At 24.9% G+C, this 26,883-nt stretch overlaps 3 protein-coding genes across 6 annotated transcripts; 1 reads left to right on the plus strand and 2 right to left on the minus strand.

The window, feature by feature from the left end:
• Positions 1 to 1,995: 1,995 nt before the first annotated feature.
• LOC112601389 (N-alpha-acetyltransferase 30-like) lies at positions 1,996 to 5,428 on the plus strand. Its single transcript, XM_025349007.1, has 4 exons — positions 1,996 to 2,576; positions 2,671 to 2,791; positions 2,864 to 2,919; positions 5,163 to 5,428. The coding sequence occupies exons 1-4, from the start codon at positions 2,130 to 2,132 to the stop codon at positions 5,298 to 5,300; spliced, it is 762 nt and encodes a 253-aa protein (XP_025204792.1). The 5' UTR covers positions 1,996 to 2,129; the 3' UTR covers positions 5,301 to 5,428.
• A 1,649-nt stretch (positions 5,429 to 7,077) lies between these two features.
• Positions 7,078 to 17,642, minus strand: LOC112601404 (presenilins-associated rhomboid-like protein, mitochondrial). 3 transcript variants are annotated; one of them, XM_025349035.1, is made up of 6 exons: positions 17,478 to 17,642; positions 16,150 to 16,257; positions 13,856 to 14,012; positions 11,208 to 11,315; positions 10,277 to 10,434; positions 7,078 to 7,492 (listed from the first exon to the last, which is right to left on the minus strand). In XM_025349035.1, the coding sequence occupies exons 1-6, from the start codon at positions 17,613 to 17,615 to the stop codon at positions 7,481 to 7,483; spliced, it is 681 nt and encodes a 226-aa protein (XP_025204820.1). In that variant the 5' UTR covers positions 17,616 to 17,642; the 3' UTR covers positions 7,078 to 7,480. The 3 variants fall into 3 exon arrangements, 2 of the variants coding, with proteins under 2 accessions (XP_025204820.1, XP_025204819.1); XR_003115049.1 differs by lacking the exon at positions 7,078 to 7,492 and adding an exon at positions 9,776 to 9,926 and having other exon boundaries at positions 9,988 to 10,434; XM_025349034.1 differs by lacking the exon at positions 7,078 to 7,492 and having other exon boundaries at positions 9,776 to 10,434.
• A 3,097-nt stretch (positions 17,643 to 20,739) lies between these two features.
• On the minus strand, positions 20,740 to 26,599 carry LOC112601403 (presenilins-associated rhomboid-like protein, mitochondrial). Of its 2 annotated transcripts, XM_025349032.1 has the most exons (10): positions 26,574 to 26,599; positions 26,460 to 26,503; positions 26,183 to 26,333; positions 26,004 to 26,120; positions 25,165 to 25,324; positions 24,346 to 24,444; positions 24,152 to 24,285; positions 23,972 to 24,073; positions 23,573 to 23,670; positions 20,740 to 20,854 (listed from the first exon to the last, which is right to left on the minus strand). In XM_025349032.1, the coding sequence occupies exons 2-10, from the start codon at positions 26,486 to 26,488 to the stop codon at positions 20,749 to 20,751; spliced, it is 996 nt and encodes a 331-aa protein (XP_025204817.1). In that variant the 5' UTR covers positions 26,489 to 26,503; positions 26,574 to 26,599; the 3' UTR covers positions 20,740 to 20,748. The 2 variants fall into 2 exon arrangements, with proteins under 2 accessions (XP_025204817.1, XP_025204818.1); XM_025349033.1 differs by lacking the exon at positions 26,574 to 26,599 and having other exon boundaries at positions 26,460 to 26,560.
• Positions 26,600 to 26,883: the final 284 nt, after the last annotated feature.

The following is a 26,883-nucleotide window of genomic DNA, read 5'->3' on the forward strand; positions in this document are numbered from 1 at the left end:
ATAAGAAATTGCAGAATATTTTTAGAAATAGAGTAGCAGTGTACATCGGTGGGAAAAAGTAGACAATTAGTTTTTTTTCCACTATTTATCAACATAAAAATGGACAATTTTTTTCTAAGACATATACGTATACTTTTTAATTTAATAATTCTCGAAATCGTTTTCCTCATGTTATTACCTATTGGCTATTCCAGTTACATAATAACTAGGTAACTGCTATTATCTATTACTTTAAAAATCTGTTGTAGTAAGGAGGAAGTTCCTCAAGTTTTCATACACCTAGTTAATTTATACGTTTTCATAAAATTAATTTTTAATCAAATTCAGAGTTCAGCCATTAATATACCTATTAGGTATCAAATAATAATTACGAATTAAAACCTTAATAGTATAATGTAAATATAATATTCGCGTTAATAATAATATATCCAGAAAAAAATATATTATCTACATAATATATATTATATAAAAAGAATAAGTATGTCCGATACACTCATTCATTAACAACTAGACCAAACTATTAGGTTTAGAGACTTGAAATATTGATGGTAAGGTGGTATATATTTCTAATGGTATAGGGATGAGATAAGAAAGGATTTTACTTTAAGTCACTCCTATAATATCTCAAATTCTCAAATATACACCTATATAATATTCCTTTTTAATTTTTGTGTATAAAAATAAATTTATGGTTTTCAATTGATTATCCTAACAACATAAGGTATAATAATTATCGGAGTGGAAAGTTCAAATATTGATATTTAGGTATTTTTATAGGCAACTTTAGAAATAAAAATCAATTTCATAACTCTCAAAATTCCGAAAATGTAAATACAATGTTAAACATGTTTACGCCTTTTAAGGTAGGATTGAAATAAAATCCTCTCATATTTCATCCCTACATTATTAGAGATATAGCCACCAATTTTTCAAATCTTCAGGTCTAGTGATTTGGTCTACGTGGACAATTCTATATGGCAATACTTTAAAACGAGTTCAACTAAAAATTTAGTCATCCTAGCATCGGATGGAAGATCGAATAACATGGTTTGTAAAGAGGTGCTTCAAAAAAAAAATAAAAAAATTTTAATGTTTACATAGATTAACACGCATGCGCCATTATCAAATAATAAATATTGAATCATGAGATCCGTGCATTATGAGTACGTGAGAAGCAATAAAAATGTATATTTAATATTTATCGTAAACAAGGAAAAATAATTATAGTACATACGATTACAATAGATAAAAATTAAAACCGACAATACATTTTTTTTCGTTTAGTAATTTGTATTAAGTTCGAAAAAAAAGTTTGAAATTGGAGAATATTTAACTCGAAATTATTTTTACGGGCAAAGCTACACACCATTATGCACAAAATGTTCACTTAGGTTAGCTCATAGAGTATTACTCTATGGGTCAGCTTACAGTTATAACACAGAAAAATATAAAAACATTAGAAACGACACTCAATCAGCTGGGCGGTCTACTGTATCCCTACGGTATGAGTATTGGATTCTAAAAGTTAAAACCATATCCGTAATCTGACTAGATGTTGATTGTTGGTAATATGTATCTCTATTTGTTACGATATTATAAAAACGGAAACAATCCATTGCCAGAGTGATTTTCACGGGTATTATGTAAAAAAACATTGCTAGAAACGAGCAAATTTGAAATTGCAATATTTGTATTTTTTATTATTACTCAGTGTTCTTTCAACAGTTTCAACGGTTTCAACTAATTTTCAAGAATATATTGTTCTGTGATAATATTGATATTATTTATTTAGATGATAATGTATGCCACACCCCCCTGGAGACCGTGTTCAAGGCCAATGTCGTCCGATTTGGTCAATATTGGACAGTGTTTATACCACAGTTTATACCCTGGCTATATAATAATATATAATTAATATAGTTTGACTCCATTTTACTTGTTTCTTCCATGAAAAATTGTTAACACTCCAACCATAATCAATTGTAATCCAATGATGATGATAATAATAATAATGGTGTATGAGTTTCTTAGCAAAATTCTACATTTCAACATGTATAACATCTCGAATCAAAAACTAAAAAGTGATATGTCATAATAACTATTAATGCCGGAATTAAACGGTAACTTAAATGGCAGACGTACAACTTCAATCCCACGAGCTAGACACAAGAGATGATGACAAGGCTGTAGTGCTGTCTGATGTTGTCAACCGTGTAAACGAATCCATCGTTTATTCAAACACCGACTTAATTGCGGATGTAAATCTGCTATCGATATCCGAAAATAACGTCTATAGCGGCAATATAGCACAAAATAGTTTGCCTTGTTTGAATTCTATATCGTCGACTTCCTCATCGTCGTCTAGTCAATGTAAGCCATCGTGTTCATCTAGTGCTGTAAATAATAGCGATTTTGCCGAAGGCTTACAACAAATCGACGGTGTCAAATATGTTTGTTATAAAAACGAGCAACAAATGAAGGACATTATGCGATTAATACAAAAAGACTTATCTGAACCGTATTCAATCTATACATACCGCTATTTCATACACAATTGGCCTAAACTATGTTTCCTTGTGAGTTTTAATAATGTAGTTATTTCCTATAACTGTTCAATATTTGATTTCTTCGTTAATAAAACGATTTTTTTGTAATTGTATTATGTTCTAGGCTGTAGACGTTGATAAAAGCGTGGGAGCAATTGTGTGCAAGTTGGATGCACACAGGAAAGTTAGAAGAGGTTATATTGCAATGTTGGCAGTAGATGAAAATTACCGAAAACAGCATATTGGTATTTTATTTTTTTACATTATCTAATAAGTTAAATTAATATTTTTAAATAAAGAGTGTTTCTACATTTTAGGTTCTAATTTAGTATTGAATGCAATCGAAGCTATGGTAAATGATGGAGCTGATGAGGTAATATTTTTGTTTCATAGTTCTATATCGATTAATTTAATTATGCTGAGCTTAGATGCTTAAACTACCTAATTCATATTTTAAATTCATATAATTGTTTGATATGATTATGCAATTAATCGGGTTGTAATTCTATATTAAAATACCTATTATTTTTTAGTTTAAAAAGTGTATAAAAAATAATTATTGAAAGGAACTGCTGAAGTATTTTTATGTTTGGCTCACTTTTCCTTATGATTTAAAATTTAATATAAAACAAATTTATTTTGTAATAACTTTCTTTATAATGAACTTTAAGGGATTGAAATTGATAATTGCTTATTTTGTATACCACGTTAGATATGTTTCCATTTCAACCGATTGATATAGTAAAGTATTAAAGGTTCTAGAAGTTTGTTTTAATTTGTTGTTAAGTATAATTGAAATTGACTTTTCCATATTTTTAATTTCTTCTTTTTCATATATATATATAGTTGAATTTAGTAGTATAAAACCACAAACTAATTTAAGTTATTCTCAATGAGACTTGCTTGCACATTTAAATTTTTTCAGATATCTTATTATTATACTAATTGGTTTATTGAACCAAAAAAATAACTATTTTACTAGTTAACCACCATGCGACTGTTAGTGGTCATAATCGATCATTACTATTAAATGACTTTGTATCAGAATAATTAAATGGTAATTTAAACTTTTAAAACAGATTCAACAAAAGAAATATTGTCCTAAACATTTTTTGACATTAGATTAAAAAAAATTAATGTTTTATATTATATTGTAAATTAAAGATAAAGTTTTTTTTTATCATATCTTATAATTTAATCTCTTAAGTTCATTGCTTAAATACCCTCTATTTTACATCATCATCTTAGTAAATTATATTTTTATCCATGGAACAATTTATCTCTTTTTCATATATTAATCATAGTTTGTAAATTAATCATTTATAATTAAAAATATGTAAATTTTCTTAGAAATTTAATTTTTAATACTATTTGTGTTAGTGATATACCTTATTTATACATATTTTATTAACTGACTATCCAAAGTGCTTGTGAAAAAGTTTTTAGAGAGGCAAATATTAAAATCAAACACCAAAAAGCATATTAAAAAATGCAATACACACATTAAAAATTAATAAAATCTATACTTAAGTTAATGGTGATCAAATAGTACTTAAGGTATATGCTTTTGTGCATAGAAATTAGCCACAAAATTATTTTCTTAACTTAAATAAAATATAGATATAAGATTCCATGTTTATTAAATCCAAAATCTGATTATGTATTATATTTATATTAAATAAATATTTGATGTAACCTAATATAATAAAAATATAAATTGCACAATTTTAGTTAATAACATATTATTTTTTATATTTTATAATTATGTGTAAAACATAGGTTTTTATGGTATAATAAGTATGCATAAAATATAATTAAGTAATTTTGTAACAATTTAAGTATCTAAGTTCATGTACATTCAATGTACCTAAAATAATTATTATTTTATCAATGTTTTTAACTTCATACTATAATTATTGATTAAAATATTTATTTTTTTAAATAGTACCTACATATGTTATCTTTGTCTTACTAACGCATAATATAGCAAATCTTACATTCAGAAGAATCCATTTTACTGTTACATTTCTAATATTAGAATGAGTTTATAACATTCAAAGTTAAGAATATTATACTTCATAATTTTAAAATACTCATAATTTGTTTTAAAATGTAATAATATTAAAAAAAGCCTATGTGACCTTGGATTCTTACTTTTAATTTTTTTAATAAGCCAATTCACTTAAATATTAAAAATTACATTAAATTGGATTCTTCTGAACGTCAAATTTGTTGTTTTGCTTTAGTAAGACAGAGATAAAACTTGCAAATATAAAATCCTCTCAATATATTTGATTGATATTGATTAAATAGCTAGTTAAACTAAATAACTTAATCGTTAAGCAATTAAAATTAAATAATAATATTACGAGTAATATTATAAGCGTTTCTCTTTTTGTAATTTGACATGTTAAAACTTAGAATTCTATAATACAACCGCTAGCTTATTTATTACTCTGGTACTTATTTATATTTCCCTATCTCATTTTATTTAACATTGGTATAGTCAAGTATTTATTATATTAAAAGGGTAATAATAGACGTGTACTTAATAATTTTATTAAGTATTTAATTTAAAAAAAAAATTAATGAAGTATATTTTTGTATTAATTACAGGTTGTACTTGAAACAGAAATTACCAATAAACCAGCATTAAAGTTATATGAAAACTTAGGCTTTGTACGAGATAAACGTTTATTTTGCTATTATTTGAATGGTGTGGATGCATTACGTTTAAAATTGTGGCTCAGATAAATTGCAATGGTACGTTTAAATTATAAAATCGTCATGTGACAAACAAAAACAGTAAAACTTATTTTATACTGTTCATACTATGTGTAGATTTAGTTTATTTGATGCATAAATATTCATATGTATAATAATTATGGTGTAAATTTATTATTATCTGTCGTTATAAAAATTATTCAATAAAATATCGTTTTTGATTTTATTTACATTTTATTTTTGAAAGTAGAAATTCTTTTAATAAATTCAATCAAAAAACTGAAAGACCTGTTATCCATAAACAATTATAGAATTTAAATTTTCAAAGTAAATTCAATACTTAAAAGCCGATGTTCTATAAATTCTTAATTAAAAAAATATATATATGGTTTATATTTAAATTAAAGACTATATTTTTAATTTTTTTTTTTTTGATTGTTAATATAATTTTTAATATCTATATACAAAAAAAAAAAAAAAAATTATCGATAACTAATTCATTAGATTCAATTATCCATTAGTGGTAAAAAAGTATTGAGTGTAATCAATAATTTATTTAAGAAAGACATGTTACAAAAACATTTTGTTATATTTTAGTAATTGTTATAAATTCAATTAGAAAAAGATTGTGATGAAAACATTCTTATTATCTATTGTAACTTTAACATAGAATATTTTTTGACTCTAAAAAAAAAAATAAATAAATAATGATTACCTTAATCAAAATAAAACTTTATTTATTACTAATGGAATACTAAAAGATAAAGATTGTTGTATCAAATGTCTTTGTAGTTTTTGTAGTTTGATTCCTAATTCAATTGATAAAATGTTATTTTTTCCAATGAAAATTATATTTTAAATACAGTATACTTAATGAATAATGATAAAAATCATATAATAAGTAAAATTGTTATCAAAACCATGAAATTATAAAATATTTCATTAATTTTATATTTATTAATTAAGATTCAAGAGTCAGGTAACATGAAAAATTTTGTTTTTATTTTAAAATAATAATTAGATAAATTTACTCTAATATTATATAGCTAACTACTCAAAAGTTGATTTACCTGAATACAAATTTGATACGTAATATATTTATAAGACAAATACTTCATGTGTATTATTTTAAAAAAGAAATAATTTTTTAATTTTTTAACTAATCAATGTAAAAACTTTTCAGGTAAAAAACATAAAATTTAAAAAAATCTCAATGTCCAGAAATATTAAAATCTTTCTTTAAATAATAAAATAAAACATAATTATAATTTATAATGTCTAATATACGTTATTTGGATACTTTCCTTACAAAAATTAGATTTAAAAACATAAAATAATAAATGTTTTAAAATTAAAAAAAATTATTAAAAGTAAAAAGAATCACTTACTACACACAATACATATATACAATTTTATTAAGTTATTGTTTCATAAGATATTTTAGAATTATAGAACTAAACATTAGTATACACAATAACAGTTTGATTTATAAAAAAAAATAGTTAAAAATAAATATTTTTAACACAAATAATTTATACATTTCAATTAATATATGAATAAGTATATGTTAATTGGGCAACTTCATAATTCAAGAAAATTTCAAATCATTTGTATAGTTATTAGAATTACTTACTAATTTTCATTGAGTAGGTAGGTATATTATTATTTATTATTATACACGTTCGATGGTTTCAGGTGATTGAGTACCTTAGTACCTATAATAAATATTTATGAAATAAAAATAATTTAAAATTTATTATTAGGATTAGATAAGGTATATTTTAATATTTATTTATTTACACACATACACACAAGCGTTATTTGATATTTCCTAGTCACTTTCAGATCCACAAAATATAGGTAATATTAATTATTTAATAGAAACTTCTGAAACTTTTTCATAATTTTCCCATGCTCTATAGGGTTAGAATAGTTAGATAATTATTTTATAGTAATAAGTCGTTCTAGTATGTTCATTACTAGGTCTTCATACTTCAATATCAGTTTAACCATTAAACGATCATACTAGCATTGACATTAAAAATAGTGTAAGAATCTATTTAAAAAGCATTTAATACAGATACCTTTGGTCAGCAATTTTCAAACTTTTTTGTTCGTGGAACCCTTAATAAATTTTAATAATTGGCTTGATAGACGAGAGTTGGATGTACAAGTCTGCTTCAGCATTAATTTATTGCAATATTTTGTTTTCATTGATGTACCTACATGATAAAAGTAGGATTTTATACAGATATGTTGCTGCAAAAGGAAAAAGTGTTAGATCAGCTTTTTTAGCCAGAGATATATGTTAGTAATGCACTAATACTGCTACTGCACCAAAACTGTTAATGATAATTTATCAAATAAAATTTTTAATAACGAATCGATGGTTATTCTTCATACTCCATCATAGATAAGTCTTCAAGTTTATCCTTTATTAAAATTAATTTTTAACCAAATTATATCATTGGATAAATTCTATATCTTTACTCTCTGGAAAATATTTTTCTGATGATGATAGTACTTATTCTATTTCATTTAAATGTTGTTCAATTTCATCATGTATTTCATAAAATTCTTCAATATTACCATTAACCAATCAAAAAACAGAAAAGGATTATAAAAATAATTTGAATTTAATTAACACTGAAGTACCTACGGAGTCCTTAGATTACTCTTGCGGTGCTTATTAGGGCTTCGCGGAGCACATTTTGAGAACCACTGCTTTAGATAAATTTTATGTTGATTTCGATTTAGTCGTAATTGGCATGAATTATTATAAAAACAGGAAAAAGAATACTGAAATATTTTAAATAACGTTATATAATAAGTAAAAATACTAGGTAAGTACCTAAATTTGTATAGTATGTGACCTATACCAAGACGATTATATTATGTAGATATGGACAACCTATACGGCTAATGGCTATGCTTGATCCAGGTCCAAAGCCACGCGGAGGGAGGCATTGCCTCCTAAAAATATTGCCATAAAAGTTTAATCATGTGACATCAGTGTAATATTTAATTATCCACGTAAAATTTAATTTAAGTTTTATTTTTATTATTTAGTATTATTTGTTTTGTATTTTTAAAATAAATGTTTCATTGTAAATTCCCAAAATATTCTATTATAAATGGATATTAGATGGAAAATTACAGTTGTGTTAATTTAATGAGATTTCAGTGTAAATAAATTAAAAATTGCATTAATATTGTTTTATATATAATGCCCCTTCAAAAAATGTGCTTTGCTCCACCTGACAATTTGGTCTGGCTACTGGCTTGGCTTGTTTTCTTTATAATTTTATTATATATTCACTGATTTTTACCAATAGATATTTCTTTATTCTAATATTATAAGATTACTCATTAACGACAATATTGCCAGCACACATTCTGTCGTTAATTGTAAATTGCGTTTTTTAAAACTTTATAATATTAGCACTTGAGTTGTATGCGATAATTTCCTCTGAAAAACTATTAGATACTACAAAGTAACGAAACTAATAACTTATATTATAAATGTCAGTGAACAAAGATATGTATTAGAAAAAAAGATTGGCAACAGGTGGAACTCGAAAAATCAATACTATACGATATATTACAAAGGATGTCAGATATCTGATATCATATATATAAATCAATACGATCAACAAATAGATTTATATACATACAAATTCAAAACTCAGTTTGGGTCAAACATTAGAACTCATTTATTATTGGTCACAAGATTTACTCATTAAAACTGTTTTATATTTACCTAACAGTTTTTAAATATAAATACCACGACAGAACGACAAAATATTTTCAGTTACCAGGCATCAAATCTGGGCTTATTATATTACCTTATCGATATTTATTATTGGTTATTTAAACATAGATTATTATAAGTTTACTTTCTTTGATTTTTTATTTCTATTACAATAATATTAATACTAGATACGTATCATACATTTATTATACATATTTTCAAAAATGTAATTGTTTTCAAGAGTTTCTGTTAGATATTTTCTGTTGTCCCAAATAATTTTCGATCCTAATTTGTACCAAAAACTGTATATATATAAAAAAAAAAAATAATTAAATTGTATTCTTTTAGTAATAGTTAATAGCCAATATAGGTATTACAAGTTGTAATGTATAACATGGTTGTTATAAGAATAACTATAATAATACTAGTAGGTATATAAGACAGCAGTGAGTACAATTATGTAGGTACTAACTACTAGTTAATAAGTACTAGGTAGGTACTTAATAGGGCCTTAAGGCACCATAGTATAGCAATACAAGATGTTGGAATTCGAGTAAAAATTATGACATTACCTAATAAAAAATTTCAAATTATACATTATTATTAACGTGTGCATTATTGTTATAACTGTTGAAGTTATATTTTAAATTACATTTAATACTCACATAAATTAATGTAAAATGAGTTCTATTTATTATGTTATAATGAAAAACATGTTATCAATATATAAAAAAAATTATATATAACGATATCGTAAAACTATTGTGTAGTCTTCAGAAAAATAAACGATAGTGTTTTACTCACATTCCAAAAATACATCCCGAAATTATGTTTGTTGAGTTGGTCCACGAGAATTTGAGTACGAAAACAAACAAGATAATCAGAAGAAACAGACACAACAAAGCCTGTGTTAATTGTATTACATTATTTATTAATAATTTCATTAAATAAAACAATTTTTTTTACTTCAAATGCTGTGACGCTAACACTTAGTTGATCTTTGGAAATGATTGGTATAGTTAATAATTTTCGGTTAGGAAAACCTAATGCAATATAACCAAACACTGCAGATATTGCTCCAGACTTGCGGGATAAAAATCATGCGTAAAATGTTATAAACAAAAAAATTTTATTTAAAAGGTTCTGACTAAATATTAGGTACTTAATTAATATTTTAAATTTTTACACTACACACATAAATACAATATTATAACAGTATATGCAGAATAAATCATATCAATCGAATACCACTCACAGCTCCATGTCTACTTTTTTTTCTGGACATGTTTAGTTTTGGTTCAATGTAAATTCTAGATAAAGAAGAAAACATGCATGCACTAATGTAAAAAACAAAAAATTCTTCTATTGCCATGTAAGGTGAAAACATGGAGATCGGCCACGCTCGTACAAATCCTATAATATACAATATGCTTAAAATTTAAAACATAATCTCTAACATGACTATTTTACAAATTATTTATTATTATTATTATTTATGTTATTTTTATATTGGTACATCTGGTACATTTATCCTGAAAAGCTATAATTATAGAATATTTATTGGTATTTGGTAAGTACATTATTGTCATTAGGTATTACATTTAGTTTCCACCGTTTACTGATAAAAATACAATAGCATATTATAATGTTTGAAACTAGAGCCTATTTTGAGAATTTTTTACTAAGTGACACTATCACTATAATTTATAAACCATAAGAACTAGGCCAAATACTTACTTCGGGTACCTTTTATATTTCCGACTTACGACATGGGGTACGAGGCACATTTATTAACCATAAGGTGGCATTAATTTTTAAATAAATGGCATGAGTACTACTTACTTTATGTGTTAAAATATGTTTTGTTTGTAACATACTTAGTTACGAATAGGTAAAAGTACATAATATTATACGAAAATTAATGTAGGTATTCACAAAGACTTCTAAGTTTTTTTTTTTTTATTAATGTTTAAGAAATTAAATTAAAATTAAAATTACATTTTTGATGTGTTATTTTATCGTTTTTAAAATTTAAATTAAATACCAACAACAACATTAGTGTTAAAATATAAAATTTATAATAAACCATACAAATTTGGGAATAATATCTATAGAAAGTAGAAACCTATATCATATTATGCCATATGAATAAAATTATTATATTTATTAATTGATTACCAACTTACCAAATTTACATAGTGGATAATATAAATATACAACATTAACTGTTAAACTCCACAATGAAGTGTGACTAAACGCACTAAGTAAATTTGACCAAACATATTTTGGTTTGCCTAAAAATATATCATTATTTGGTATATTATAATCGAGATAAAATTAAAATATTATTTTATTTTTAAATAAGCAATTGACTTTTGGTTTGTTTATATAAATTATAATGAGTGAACGGGTTCGTTACATTATAGGAGTACACATGCTATTAATTTTTTAGATATAAGTATATACTATATAGTATGAGAAATAAGTAGATAGTCTTTAACCAACTATTAGTTGTAGTTATATATAGCACAAAAGGTGATATTTTTAAAGGTATTTAAGCATTTTTTTAATTCTGAACGGAGCGATGAATGTATTGATTTTACATTAAATATGAGTGTTTCTTTTTATCTATTATAACTTATAAGTTATAACCATTTGGGACACTAAAAATATTTTGATTTTCAAAAATGAGAGAGGTTTTTTGTAGTAGATTAGACCTAGTTAGTACTGCAACACACCTACCTGTTAATTAAAACTATGTTGGGTCTTATTTAGGTATATTTTAAGAGGTAAACATTAAAAAACTCTAAAGTAATTTTTTTAATGATCCGGAGGGAGGAAGGGTAGACAAGTGAATACTTTTCTACTGCACATTAGGTGTTAAATGAGTCACTATTATAGGAGTATTAAAATATTAAATTTGAAATCAACGATATACCATTGTATACAAAAAACAATTCTTTGCGGAGATGGTCTAAAAAGTAATCTCTAAGTAGAAATGATTAAAAATGTATAACAATATTTTTCATGTGCTATTAATTTCTTAATTAAAAAATATCGAACTTTTATAATTATAATATTGTAATAACGAGAAAAGCAAGACAAAATAGGATAAAAATATTTAAGTTAAAAATAAGGCAAAAAAGAGGAGGAGATGCGACCGGACTGACACAAGGGACACAAGCCTTGTATGTAAGTCCAGTATTAATAATTATTGAATATACTTGTTTTCATGTTATTACCTTCCTTCTGTTCTTCGGAGGGCTTTCGAGATCATGATTCGAAAATATGATCAAATACACCGTTACGCAAATTAGATAATAAAAGAACCTATAGTCTATACTAACAATTAAGTTTTTTAGACATGCAACATACCTGATTCTCCGCAGTGAATACTTATAGTACGTTCCTCGGAGAAAGATGTAAGGTGACACAAATTACGATACGACTTAAGAAAAACTTAAGTTTAAATAAGAAAAACAACTCAGATTTAACTTATAAAAAAAGAAGTTCAGCTGTTACTCGCAGAATCTTATGGGTATGGTGTGTGGTGATTTTTGGGTAGAGCTCTTGCTCGCTTGTCTGGTGCGCCTGCACTGGTAACTTAGCCGGTGCTCATGCATTGATAAGAGAAGATGACTTGGTCAAGCCAGCCAGAATCGCAGGCGGCATCATCAAAGGTCTCCGCGTTTTCTAAAGAAATAGAATTTCTCCTGGGCGACAGAGACCCTCATTGGACCATCCCTTGTCTTTGGCGGCACACGAAACTGGGTCACACGCTTTGAAGCACATTGCCACAAATCATGTGTCAATCCCTTTGTGACCATATAATATAAGTCGTTTTTTTTTATCAATGGTGAAAGCGTGAAAGGATGTTTATGGGGTTTTAATCTGTGTGCAACAACTTGACCGTTAATTTATTTGTTTGAATTTTATGAATATATAATATACAATGATGTGTGAGCATATCATTACAATATATTTTAGTTATATAAATTCATATTTTTTTAAAATTGTATACTTAAGGTTTGAAAATTTAATACAAGATTTAATATAAGTTTTTCAACCTTTATAAAAAAAAATTCTTCCAGGAAGTCAAATTATTTCTTTATTTCCATATAAAGTTAAAATTTTTATGACAATGGATATTCAACTATATACTTTTTCTGAAACTAGGTATTTTAGTTTTTATTTTTGGTAATTAAAAAAAAGGAGTCGTTAATACTAGAAATGTTCAAAAAACTTTTATATCATAATTTTAATTATATGATAAAATTTTTAAAATCTTTAACTTTTTTGAGCTATTTATATAAACATGAATAAAATGTTAAATAAATGATTCTAAAAGCTATATTAAAAAAAAAAAAAAAAACAATGAAATATACTTAATAATGTAGAATGACAAGACTGCCTGCGCTCAGAATCATTTTTCGTAACAATGATATACCTATCATTGAATTTTAATTTACACACCCATAATAGTGACTCATTTAAAACCTATAGTGTATAACAGAGTGATATCTGCTTGTCTATTTTTTTTTTTTTTTAATGCTTTGAGACTTTATTATTTAAATTACGATATTCAAAAGTTTTTGAGTTAAATAATTTTATTGTTTATATTTTAAATATGAGATACTAATACTTAGTAGTAATAATATTACTATTTACATTATTACATTTTATATAACGTCGATAAAATCGTATCAATGAATAGTGACAAAATAGATCCATTTGGTATTTTTATTTTTATATTTAAACCAAAAATCAATATATCTATAGACTATAAAGTATTATAAATTATGATATATAAGAGATAGGTATTCATAAAATTTACCTTCATTAATCATGAAATATTTAAGCATTGTAGAGTTCCATCTTGCTACAATCCAGGCTAAATAGACGGCAATATTTACGAAAGTTATAACACCAAATGCTTTTTCCCCGTTACTTAAATATTTCCAGAATGATAATATAGTGTTTTCTTTCAATACCTGTAATAAAATTGCGTATGAATATATTTGACCATTGATGAGTGAGAAATATAATAAATTAATAAATGGTTAACACAGACGTCAATAATTTATGTAACTAGTGAATGAATCATATTATACGGTTTTATGTATACAGTAGATACTAAATAGTATTAAAAAACTACATCATATTTTTTTTTGCTATCTACCATCTATATGAAAATAGTTAATTTTGTTTTTAAATAATAATAAGTAAATGACAATAATAATCTATTAATATATGTTATTAGATTAATTTATTGTATATTATATATACACTGTAATAAATTAGTAGATATTAATAGTAAATACCAATTATAAAAGTTCGTTAAAATAAATAAGGTAATTAGTTGTTTGGACTTAATAAAATGTGATATATGTATATTACAATGAATGGTCATGTTTCTCATATTTTTCAATAAGTAACTTAGATAATGGAAATCGCATACTTCCTTTAAAAAGTCAATCCATTAATTATATATATAGATAATAATTTATTGTTATGATATATTTAGGTAACTCTTAGGATGAAATTTTATATAAAATTTAAAATTAATAATAATAATAATAATAATAAAAAAAATGGCTAATTAAAAATAATTTATTTTCAAGTATAGATAAAACATGTTTTTCTCCAAGCCTTAACAGAGAATGCATTATCTATAGAAATAAAAATAAAAATTCATAACAATAATTGTACGCAATCAAAAGACTGTTGCTGTGAATCAATAAACATTGAATATAATTTTAAATTTTTAGGAATTTAAACAAGTAATTACACAACAAAGAAGAACCAAATCAAATTATTAGTAAGAAAACTAAGAAAAATTATTTATATACTTAAAAATTTAAACGAAATTCTAGAAGTATTTGAATTGCGTCAAATTTATTTAGCATTGGTAGAATTAATCATTTCTTATGGTTTAATAAGCTAGGATAATGGGGTGGTGCATTTGATGTCATACATCCCAATTACAAAATATGTTAAAATAAAATTATTAAAGTAAACACAAGATACACAAAAACCAAATTTGTCGTTAAATGATTAAAAAAAACCACATCTGGTCATCGAGATAAACAATATTATGAAGTAATTATTTATTATCGCAACAAAAACTAAAAAATCGAACCGTATGAAATAGTTATCATTACGTCTATTCCGTAAGTGCATGAAAATGTTTTACGCTTATTGAAAACTGCAAAGGGTTTTATTGTTCTGTTTTAATGATAGTTTATTTTTCATTATAATCGTAATATTTTTTTTGATTTTAATAACAAAAAATAATTATTTAATATAAAATAATTGCTGTATGATTATTTATGGATATCAAAATAAAATCCAAAATCCAACAACAGAATATAGATACTATTTTTATTAAAACTGAATATAAATGATATACAAAAATTATTTTAATAATAATAAAAAGATACATCAATAAAAATAAAAACAATGAAGTTTTTTTCTTAAAGAAGAATGGTTTTTAAAATCTTTGGCAGATTGAATTGTTTTTCATAGGTAATGTTACAATCTAATATTAATACATTTTTGACAAATTAAAGTACCTAAATAATGAATTATCAGGATTAGAAGAATTCAAATCTATACCAGTGTTTACAACAAAATAAAATTTACTATTTTTATTTAAAATACTTTTATTAATACTTTTAATAATTATTACTAATCCCATTTCATTAAAAATATAAGAACTTTAAAATTTATTTCAATAAATATTTTAAGAAAAAATATTAAATTTTCAATTACTTATTTAAAGTATTTGGAAAGTTATTTTAAATAAAAGTACTAGCTACATTTTTTTTTTGCCAACATTTATACACTATAATTGATATACTCGTAGATTTTAGTGATTTTAGTCATGAGTATTGAGTAGTTATTGTTCACTTTAACAGACTATGAAATTCAAAAATCAAATCTGGTTAGTACTTAATATTATTAGTTATAAAATGGTAAATAGTAAATACTAAATGTCTAAATACTTTAAATACTATAGGCATATAACTATACGTAATTCATATAACTAAGTAAGTACCTACCTACCTACTGGCTTCTATGTTAGGTACTTTTACTTAATATTATGTTTTACAGAATGATCAAACTAACTATTTTGTCCAAAATTTCCAATTTAATATTCAACAAAGTTTTCCAATAAATATTCAACATTCGTCTATGTTCAATAATAGTCGCAAATATAACTGCTATAAAAATCACCTGAAAAAAAAATTATTTAAATATTAAAATTTTATTTTTTAAAAATAAAACCAGTAGGTACCTATCTTTTATTCCTCAAATTTTTATTTTTATTGATATTATAATATTTCACGATTCTAACATTCAAAGTATAATAAGTTAACTAAGATACCTATTCAAAAGTATATACAGATTACAAAGTGATTATTTTAATAATAAACTTTCATTAGCTTGAAAAGTATTAATCCTTTATGCAAAAGGAGTTACAAAATTTCTGTAAAAAGTTAGATTTTAATTATATTTAAAAGTTCAATAAAATATTGCGTATGGTATTTACTCAATTATGAATATCCTTTAAAGTTAATTAAAAAACCAAGTATATTTTGTAGTTATCGAAAATATTTTTTATTATTTATTTTTGTAGTCATATTTTCTTTTACATATTATCTTAATGACAATATTAATTTTTTAAATATATATACAGGTTTTTCTTAAAAATGATTTATGTATACCATTAGTGGCTAAATTGAAACTAAACATAGAAATAAATTAAAGTTATGCTGAATGCTGATATGCTGATAGGACTGATAGGTACATCTGATATACAGAAAAAAATGGTTATCTTCAGAGATGAAATAATATGGTTTCAATGATTGAATCGATTTAACTGAGACATTTCATATTGAATGTATGACATTTATACATATTTAAACAAGCGTTACCCTTATTACATTTTTGTTACAATTTATAAACTCACAATTTGATTATTTTCAACATGAAAAAATACAATAAAGGAAAATAACAATACTTTAAGGAAATATAAAATGAAGTTCTTATTGGCATTAATATAAGATTCCTCATTATGATTATCAATACTGATGGGTATGGTGCAAAGACTGCAAGCTGTGGGATAAAGAAAGGTGATAATATTATACAACCGTTTACAATGTTTACAGTAGTTGTTTATTATATATAGTGCATATTTAAATTTTAAAGTTAGCGGTTTATTAAGAAAATTGATAATTATTACCTACCATTTACCTCGGTTAAAATTCTGTAGTTACCCATAGATACAAATATTATAAACACTATCTATCGAATACCGGTGTCCAGTGGGTGCAAATCACATACCTACCGAGCGATCCACAGTTATCTTTCCGTGTGCTTAGATATTTTATAGTAATTTTACAGCACTTATTTATCTATTTTAATATTATTTTGCGTTTTTGAATTTTTCTTACGGTTATTGTAAATATCACGTGGTAAATTACACCTATTGTAGTGTGATTCAAAATATTCACCGACGGATTTCGTCCAACGATAACTGGTTCATATATTCTACGCAGTTGTTGGACATTTGTCCCCAACTCGGATTTCATTTTATTAGTATCTATGATAAATTAAAAGTAAATATATTACACATGTTACTTCTTATAAAGTTGTATAGTATAAGTAATTACTAAAATATAAGTTACTTACATTTATTTATCAAAGTATATCTCTAATATAATTTTGTATTAATGTTCATATTGTTGTTATATTTTGTACTCGAAAATATGTAAAATGTCAGTTAGAATAATGTTATTACCTAATCTATGTTATTATTTATTCATTGGCAACGAAATGAAGTATAAACGTGTGAGGTTAGTAGGTAACGAATGAAAATATTTTTAATATTATACATTTATAACATAATTTTTATTTTATATAGAAATCACGACATTAAGAATAGGTAGGTAGGTATTTTGCTTTTGTATGTCATCTTTCCTTTTGTGTCTGCATCATTTATCACAGTCTTGGAGGCTCAAATATCATTGTATAACAGCTTAATAACAATAAATAAATAACGGTTAAATTTTCGCGTGCAGCTAATATTGGATTCCACGAAGAGTAACGATGGGACATGGTGCCATTTTTAGAATGAATGTAGTGTGATAAGAATCTCTAGTTAGTGTACCTACTATTTTTCCATATAAGGTACAGGTCGTTTTGTAAATTTCTTGAAGTTATTGGAGGGCGTACATTAATTAGAATTATATAACTTTGCCATCTGTTTATTCTACGATAAATGTATTATAGGTATGTGGTAGGTTGATCTGAGAACTAAGCCGTATATGTCAATATGTGGTATAGAATCGGGGAAAGTATATCGTCTTGAGGGACATAAGCTTTTATAGGAACTAAATTTAAGTCAGCGGAATCATAACATACTTTAAAATAATCGTCAGTTGATAGTTAGGTACGATTATAGGCGTCCGCACGAGAGTAGAAAATTTTTCATGTGCTGCATCTACCACATTTTTTAAGCGAATTGATTAGTCTGTAGACCACTCGGGCCGGTACAAGTTATAATCGCTTAAACACAGTTGAGTATAGACAAAGCTATCGGTTAATATGTTATTAAACAGAATATAAAAATAAAATGTGTAATATAATAATCTGTTTCTGTGTTCCAGTGTTTTGGTTATGATCGTCGGTCGAGAGGTGATAGTGGTTAGCAGGTTAGCTTAGCTCTACTAGCACGCGGGAGTGTCGATCGCTACTGCTGGAAAATCCTAGGTGACTACCTACGTTCTTAAAAGGAAACTCAATGAGTACTATATATAAATAGCTTATTTGGTTATCAATAAGAGGAAGACTAGATATATTTAAACAGTTTCTATAAGTATTAAGAATATTTGCTGTAATACCCATGACTAGCTGTTCATGTGAAAGAACTTTTTCAAAATTAAACATCATAAAAAAAAAAAATTAAAAAGCACATTGTCTTGGAATAGGTTAAATTAATTTTTATTTTTGTTTATTGAACAAAAAATGACTGCCAAGGTCAATATTGATTAAGTAATGGACCAGTTTAAATTAATGGTACCAAATGATAGAAGACTACTTGTTTAAAAAATAAATTAGTTATTCTTGTCGTACTATTACTATTACTTTTATTATTATAATCATTAATAATAGTGTAATGTAATGTTGTATATATTTAAGAATAATAAATTGACTATGTATTTTATGATTTTAAGTTATACAACTAATAAAGTCTGATAATAACAATGACTTGGTATTTGTAAAAGCAGTGAAGCCCTGTCAACAGTGGCTCGATAAAGTGAACAAAGATCTAGAAAGCCTGGGAACGACTAAAATTGAGAATGTGGATGATCGGGAATTACCTATGGAGGAACGTGGTAAAAGCGGCAAAAGACCATCATGGCCTGTGAGCCATAAAAATTTTTTTTAGCATAATGTAGTTTTAATTTTTATCATAAATCTTTTTTTTTTTACTACACAGGTACCAGATTAGCCAAATTGCCTGATTTGTAGTCTGTCATTGGCTATTGGCAGGTTAACTTGACCGTATTCGAGGCCATGGTATAGTAAGATCATTAAAATCTGTATATGATCTTTTGGGTATGTAAAGGAATAAATAGCCAACAAGCCAACAATTATTGTGGTATGACATAACACTATAAACATTTTAATAAAAAAAGAAATTAATTTTATTTAATTCATTAATTTTTGGTTGAAAATGATCCAAAGTTTTAAAGCTGCTCTGACTGGCCTGTCGCCTACCCAGTCTACCTCTGTAATACTCTGTATAAATTAGTATATACATTGATTTTAAAATATATTTTAAAATCAATGTTACATGTAAGATAACATACATTATATAATTAAGTATAGTCACATATATATAATATCTGTCATATGTATAGTTATAAATACTTATTATGCACATTTTTTTTACTATGGAAGTGGTAGTATACGATATATACATAGTACATATACAAGTATAAATATATAGACGGTCAGTCGATTATACAACCTGTTGTCTGTATTTTAAAACTTGATATTACATTTTTAAGTATTTTGACCCAGAAAAATATTTTTATCGATATTTATAAAATAAAACTAAACTTAAATATTAAAAGTTTAAATGTCTTTTTTTTTGTAACACTAAGATTTTTTTGAATTCTAGTTTTGAGTAAAAATCCCAATTTTTCTTTAATTTTTAATATTTTTCTTACTTTTGACTTCCCAAAGTATCAATTAGACCTAATTTGCTACCATAATTATCCCAAAGTTGAAAAATTAGAGCAATTTTACTGATTGAAAGGCAACAATAGACAAGAAAGAATCCACATTATTGTTAAACAAATTATTGACATAATGTATTTATACTCAGAATCTAAAATGGGAGTGAGAATGGTTGAAAAGACCTAACCTAACCCTGGTGAATCACTTTGTATAATAATTACCAAAAAAAATGTTATATTGTATAACAGTCACAGTAACTAGAATTTAAATACTTTTTTTTCAAATTTGTTGTCCATAAATATTGCTCTGTTTCGCTCAAAATTAAAATCTTATCAATTTATTTAACAAAATTATTAATTACAACATTTATGACATTCAATATATTAATAGTTAAAGAATATTACTCACAACATTTTATTGAAAAACCATTAGATATTTTTATAAATATATAAATATTAAATATACAATATTACTATTTCATTTATCTTTGACTTGTTGAATAATTTTTTTTAATGTTATCCAGTTTTTTACAATATATCTTCGATTATCCCATACATATGTTGACATATATTTATACCAAAATCTGCATAAAAACATAGTTATTAAGTAAGAATAGATAAAACTATACATAATACATACAATTTCTTCAAAATAATTATTTTGTTGAATATCCATGTCAAATAATAATATCGAGTAAATTTCAAAAAATATGTAAACACTCTGTTGTACAATATAGGAGTTAATGTATTTTGTTATTAAGTTGTATTATAGAAGATAACATGTTAAATTTAAATTTAATAATAAATTACTGTATACAACAAAAATAATTCTGTGTAAAGATGGTCAACTTTTTGGTTATCAATGTTAGCAAAAAATTATTTAATAAATTTTCGTATTTTATTTTTTTTTAGGTTTTTACTATAATTTTAAAATTACTGAGAACTTTCAATGTTGACCTCCCAAAAGTATTAACTAGATTCAATTTTCTGAAAGAAACCACCATCAAAGCTGGCAATTAGAAAACTTATTATATTCTATTAGAAAAAGTGTCTTCATACCAACAATAATAAAAAAAAAATATTATTGTAAAATTAACTCATTCATAACTACAGTCGGGTCTAGTACAAACATCTGATTACAATTATTATTAAAATAATTATTTGGTAACTTTGGTTAATAAAAAGTTAAAATGTTTTTACTCAGAATCATTTATAGTGATTTATAATTGAATTCAAGTTTAACACATCCATTGCAGTAACCTCCTTTGACGAGGTATACTCATTACTTATTTAACAGCAGAACAGTTGTAATGTTTACATATTACTTAAAAATAAAGTAAGATAATACTTTTTAATATTATCTATGATTTTTTAATTTTTCATATTCATGTTTTTAAACTGTAGAATACTAACTTAATTAATAAAAGTTTATTGCTTATCACTCGTCAAATTGACAAATAGGCCCATATTGTATATAGATTAGATATACTCGGTCAATTTTTCATGTTTTACTTATCAGCAGTCACTATATCGACATGGGTCTTGTTAAATTAACGGACAATAATTATTAATTAACTAATAGCAATGAAATGTTTTAATTTAGATACTTAATAATAGTTACATATAATTAAGATAATAAATATTATTTTTTAAATTTTCAATATTTGTCAAATTGACAAATGATTAGCATTCTACGGTTAAATAAATAGATTAATAACTTACAAATCTGTATTTAATTTTGAAATACAATATTAAATATATACAAGATCTGTTCAAAAAAACCCAGAATTTTTTTATGAGGTGTTTATCAATAGGTTATTAAAACTTATCACTCATGAAGTATTCTTTAGCTTGATTTATACACTTTTGTAAATGAATTTTCTTTTACTTCATCTATTATCGTAAATCTTTGTTCTACAAACACAGTTTTTAGTATAGGAAATAAAAAAAGTCAGCTAGACTGCTAGAGCTAAGTAGGGTAAATGTGACAGATGAGGAAGTAGTCATTTTATTTTTTACACAAAAATCATAAATCAATAGTGATGGCGCCTAAGAATTGTCATGATGGAGAAATTCCAGTTTTATTTCTTTACTTCAGGCTTTTTTATTCTTGGAAAAACATTTTTTGTAGGAGACATTTTAGTACTTTTAGATAGTATCATTGATTAACAGTTTGTCTTACAAGTAGAAATTTGTCATGAATAACTGTCAGATAATCAAAAAATATTGTTAGCATGACTTTGACATTTAATCTACCCTGACAAGTTGTTCTAGGTCTTGATGAAAATTTTCTGATCCATTGTGATGATTGGACTTTGATCTAAATATCATAATCATAGACCCACATCTTATCACTCATAATTTGTTTTATGAATATTTCATTCATAACCATTTGTATGGTTTAATAATTCTTGACAGATAGTGACAAAATTGTGCTTATAATCTTGTGAAATATATCTAGAGACAAATTTTACTTTAATGTGAAGCATTTCAAGTTTTTCTACCAAGATTCCATAACACGAACCAATTAAAATGGTACAATGTTCCATGATGTCTATTAGAGCACATAATTTCATTGATTTTTGTTACATGAGTATTGTCTGTTGACGTTGACAAACATCTTGAATGTGGGTTGTCATCAACTGACTTTCGACTGTCTTTAAAACATTTACACCAGTTATAACACTTAGTATGTCCTAAATACTGATCACTTTAACACGTTCGTTGCAACTCAATTTTGTATACACATACTCTGGTGCTGGTCAAATTTATGGTTTTTTTTATGACGCCCATTGAGAAAATGAGAAATTTGGGATATGGATTGCATACACATATAGGTACAGTAACATACACTAAACAATGCTGACGAATAAAAAAAGATTAAAACACAATGTTGGTCAAATTGAAAATAGTTGAAAATGAATGTAAAAATGAAGCCTTAAGGCGTCATCTGCACATGGGAAAGAACAAAATAACAGCTCAAGGCATCATCCCACAGTGAACATGTTAATATTGATTTGTTGTTCATGAATATTATTCATTTTAAAAATCGCATAACACACATGACTCATTTACATTAAATACACACAATAAATGGTTTGGTAGTGATAATAATTTCTGGTTAATTTGAATATATAGAAATTTATATTTTTATTTCAATATAATATGTGTGTTTTAAAGAACGATAGTTCAGAAACTTTTTGAACAGATCTTATACATGAGCATTTCAATTTTTTTTTTTGATTTGATGTACAGTGACTCATTAATGTAGAAGAAATAACATTATTGGTTTTTTTACTTACATTCCAAATAATGTTCCTCCTAAATGAGCAGCATGGTCAAACATTTGCCATTTCAAAATTAATCCCATTATGTCTAACGATATTATACCAGTTAATGCCTGAAAATATATTTAAATAAAAATGTCAATTAAAATATAACATTGGCAAGATAAAAGGTTTTATAGGTAAAGTCTCAATTAAGCTAGTTATATTTAACACTGATATTTAAAATCAAATTAATTTTTTATTTTTTTAAATAATTCAATTAATTTTTAAGTATTTTATGATACAGTAAATAAATATATTTAAATTAGGATAATTCTGGAAACCTAGTAGGGTGAAGTATTTTTCAATGACAGTAATTTTATATGTAAAAAAAAAAAAATGCTTTTAAAATAAAATACTAGGTATATGACTTACATGAATTGCATCAAATTGTATATTTGGTAAAAATATTATACCCAATTTTTGATCAGGATGCGATAATGAAAAGTATCCAACAACTGATAAAATAGCACCAGACTAGAAATACAATAAAATTAATCAATTCTCACAAGTACTTGCTCATTAAAAAAATTATTTAAATAAGGTTATACTTACAGCACCTAAACTATTTCCTGGAAATTTAAAGCTCCGTCTAAACATAATACTAGCTAATGATGAAACAACACAACCACTTATATACATTGCAGTGAATTCTTCAGGTCCCATATCACCCCATGGTTGGATCACACCTTAGTCATAAATTGTTAGTTAAGAATAAATAAAAATTTAATTAAATATTAAACACGTACCTCGACAAAATGTGTGAAGAGCATACATATTAAAACAAAAATGTACTGGAGAACTGTGACTAAATGCACTTAGAAGAAGTGACGACACTGGAATTTTTCCTAAAATCAATTTTATTTTATTTCTTAAATTAGTTGTAGTATATTAGTTATTATCTAGTAAGGAGATCCATCAATGAGATTTTATCATAATTAAATTTATATTATATATATATACACAATGTAGACCATATTGAGAATTAGTCCTTAACTAGGCTTTTTATGAGTTAACTAATTTGAATTGGGTTAAATTGGTTTTAGTTGTGCATGTAAACGTAGTATCTATATACAATAGGTCAGAAAAACAGCCCATCATTTGGAAAAATAACAAGTAATTTGTAAGTAGACTATCTCAGAGGTTTTCAAAGTGTAAGGTGTGACTCTCTGGGGGGTCGCGAAAGCTTATAGGGGGTGTAAGAAAATTTTAAAAATCAACATTGCATTGGTAGGACAAAAAAAAAAATTGTGAAATGTCCATAATAATAATACAATAGGCTAATTAATTAAAACCTTTAATAAAAAATATATTTTATTTTAAAATAAATTTGTAATATTAATATCAATATTAGCCTATATTTGTTGTTTGTTTTTAACTTTTTATTATTCTAAACATGACTATTAAAATTATTTTTATGAGGGGGGCTCAGGTGTGGGGTTGACCAAAAGGGGGTGGGCATGGCCTGAAAAGTTTGAGAACTTCTGGACTATTCCATCCTAAAAAAACTAATTTTCTATATAGTCTACAACATATATATATATATAAATATTATTTAATAAACTTACTAGCAAGTGCATCAGTCATAAAATATTTGATCATGATATGTTGCCATTGAGGTACTTGCCATGCAAGAAAAACAAGGGAATTTAATAAAAGTATGGTACCAAATACTTTTTCTGATGGTTCTAGTTTATTGAAATTATTTTTTAACTTGGAAATAAGACTCTAAAACAAAATAATATTATACATAGATAAATTGAATAAAATATATTAAAAACTAGTTTGAATCTGTTTAGAGATTATGATAACTGAGATTTTATTGAATATAAAGCAATTTTTAATCATAAATCATCAAATTTATTTGTTTAAAAAAATTGCTATATTTTATTTAAGAGGACTCTATCTTATAAACGTACGACTTAGTAAATTTTCATTCACCAGTTTCAATAGTGTACTTTTAGTTTTGATTTAGAGTAAATTGACTTATTATCAAACTTTTAGGTAAGAACATTATTGAGTTCTCTCATTAGATTTTTATAATAATTTAATTTTTAAGTGAGTTATGAGTATAAAATTATAAATATATGAAAATGCCCATAATTCACTTAAAAATTAAAATATTGTAAAAAACCAATCAGACAACAAAGATAAAATCCTTACATAAAATTTGATAATCAAAACTGATATCAAAACTAAAAGCACAATATTGAAATTGGTAAACGAAAATTTACCAAGTCAAAAAAAAACACTTAGTGTGTAAGATAGAGACAACACATGCGGGAGTAGCGTCTTCTTAAGTAATAGAAAATGTAAAACATAAAATGTCATTAATTAATCTTCATTTTGTTTTAAGATTATTGTTAATAGAAAATTAATTAAAAAAATTTAAGTGAAAGTAACTCACCTCATTTTTTCTTTTGATAGCATTTCTGTAAAATTCAAAGGCATTGATTTGTTTAACATTAGCATGAAGTCGCTCATATTGAATAATAGATGCTAACACAACTGTACCAGTGCAAACCTAAAAAAAAAAAAATGTTTACTTAGAAATAGTTTTCATAAATGGTTATACTTAATTCTTACAGATATACAAAATAAAGATGGTCCTAAAAGAGAATTTGATTGATTTTGAAATCTCTTTAAATTATAATTTGGACGATTGAAAGCTCTTCTCGCAAGGAGAGTATTAGTAGGCACAGATAATTTTCGCAGCTGAACAGCTGATATTTTAATACTTTATAAAACAATAAATAGATAAAAAATAAAAGTTAACTCGAAGTAAATCAATAAAAATAAAAATTGCAAATGCAATCAGTAAACATATTGATTAACTGATAATCTAGTTTTACAGTAATTTTACCTGCACAATTTACTAAGGAGGCAACTCATTTTTTAATTTAAAAGCTGAAATAAAGTAATAAAAGAGATTAAATAATCAACAAATTACAGGATTTAAAAATAATTTTGTTTATACATTTTACATAGTTAAGATTTTTGAACTTTTTAAATAGTGTTTAAACTTCAAAATATAAAAATAAATGTAATTAGTGATTAATTAAAACTGAAGATTGAATTACTAAGAAGGTTAGAATTAGAAATTCGGAGCACTAAAATGTCTAAAATGTCTAAAATATTATGTGGCCATTACCTTTGCGCTTTACTGAAATATAACAAATATAGATAAATTATCATTACGTTATCAGAAAATATTGCCAACGGTTACAAAGATTGATAAAATATTTATTCCTATTCCCTTATTTATTTAATAACATCAGTTTAATATA

Source organism: Melanaphis sacchari, unplaced genomic scaffold (genome assembly GCF_002803265.2).
Source record: "Melanaphis sacchari strain LSU unplaced genomic scaffold, SCAv2.0 Contig77_pilon_pilon, whole genome shotgun sequence".
Taxonomy (NCBI): domain Eukaryota; kingdom Metazoa; phylum Arthropoda; class Insecta; order Hemiptera; family Aphididae; genus Melanaphis; species Melanaphis sacchari.

Bases quoted from the DNA above. Each gene is read 5' to 3' on its own strand.
- LOC112601389 (XM_025349007.1), top strand. From the start codon at position 2,130: ATGGCAGACGTACAACTTCAATCCCACGAGCTAGACACAAGAGATGAT. The intron at 2,792-2,863 runs GTATTTTATTTT...TCTACATTTTAG, and splicing joins TTACCGAAAACAGCATATTG to GTTCTAATTTAGTATTGAAT. The intron at 2,920-5,162 runs GTAATATTTTTG...TATTAATTACAG, and splicing joins TAAATGATGGAGCTGATGAG to GTTGTACTTGAAACAGAAAT.
- LOC112601404 (XM_025349034.1), bottom strand. From the start codon at position 17,615: ATGAAATCCGAGTTGGGGACAAATGTCCAACAACTGCGTAGAATATAT. The intron at 16,258-17,477 runs GTAAGAAAAATT...TTTTTTTTTCAG, and splicing joins ACGTGATATTTACAATAACC to GTGATTTTTATAGCAGTTAT. The intron at 11,316-13,855 runs GTAAATTTTATG...ATATATTTTTAG, and splicing joins ATATTTCATGATTAATGAAG to GCAAACCAAAATATGTTTGG.
- LOC112601403 (XM_025349032.1), bottom strand. From the start codon at position 26,488: ATGAGTTGCCTCCTTAGTAAATTGTGCAG. The intron at 26,121-26,182 runs GTAAGAATTAAG...TTTTTTTTTTAG, and splicing joins CATCTTTATTTTGTATATCT to GTTTGCACTGGTACAGTTGT. The intron at 24,445-25,164 runs GTAAGTTTATTA...AATTGATTTTAG, and splicing joins TATGACTGATGCACTTGCTA to GAAAAATTCCAGTGTCGTCA.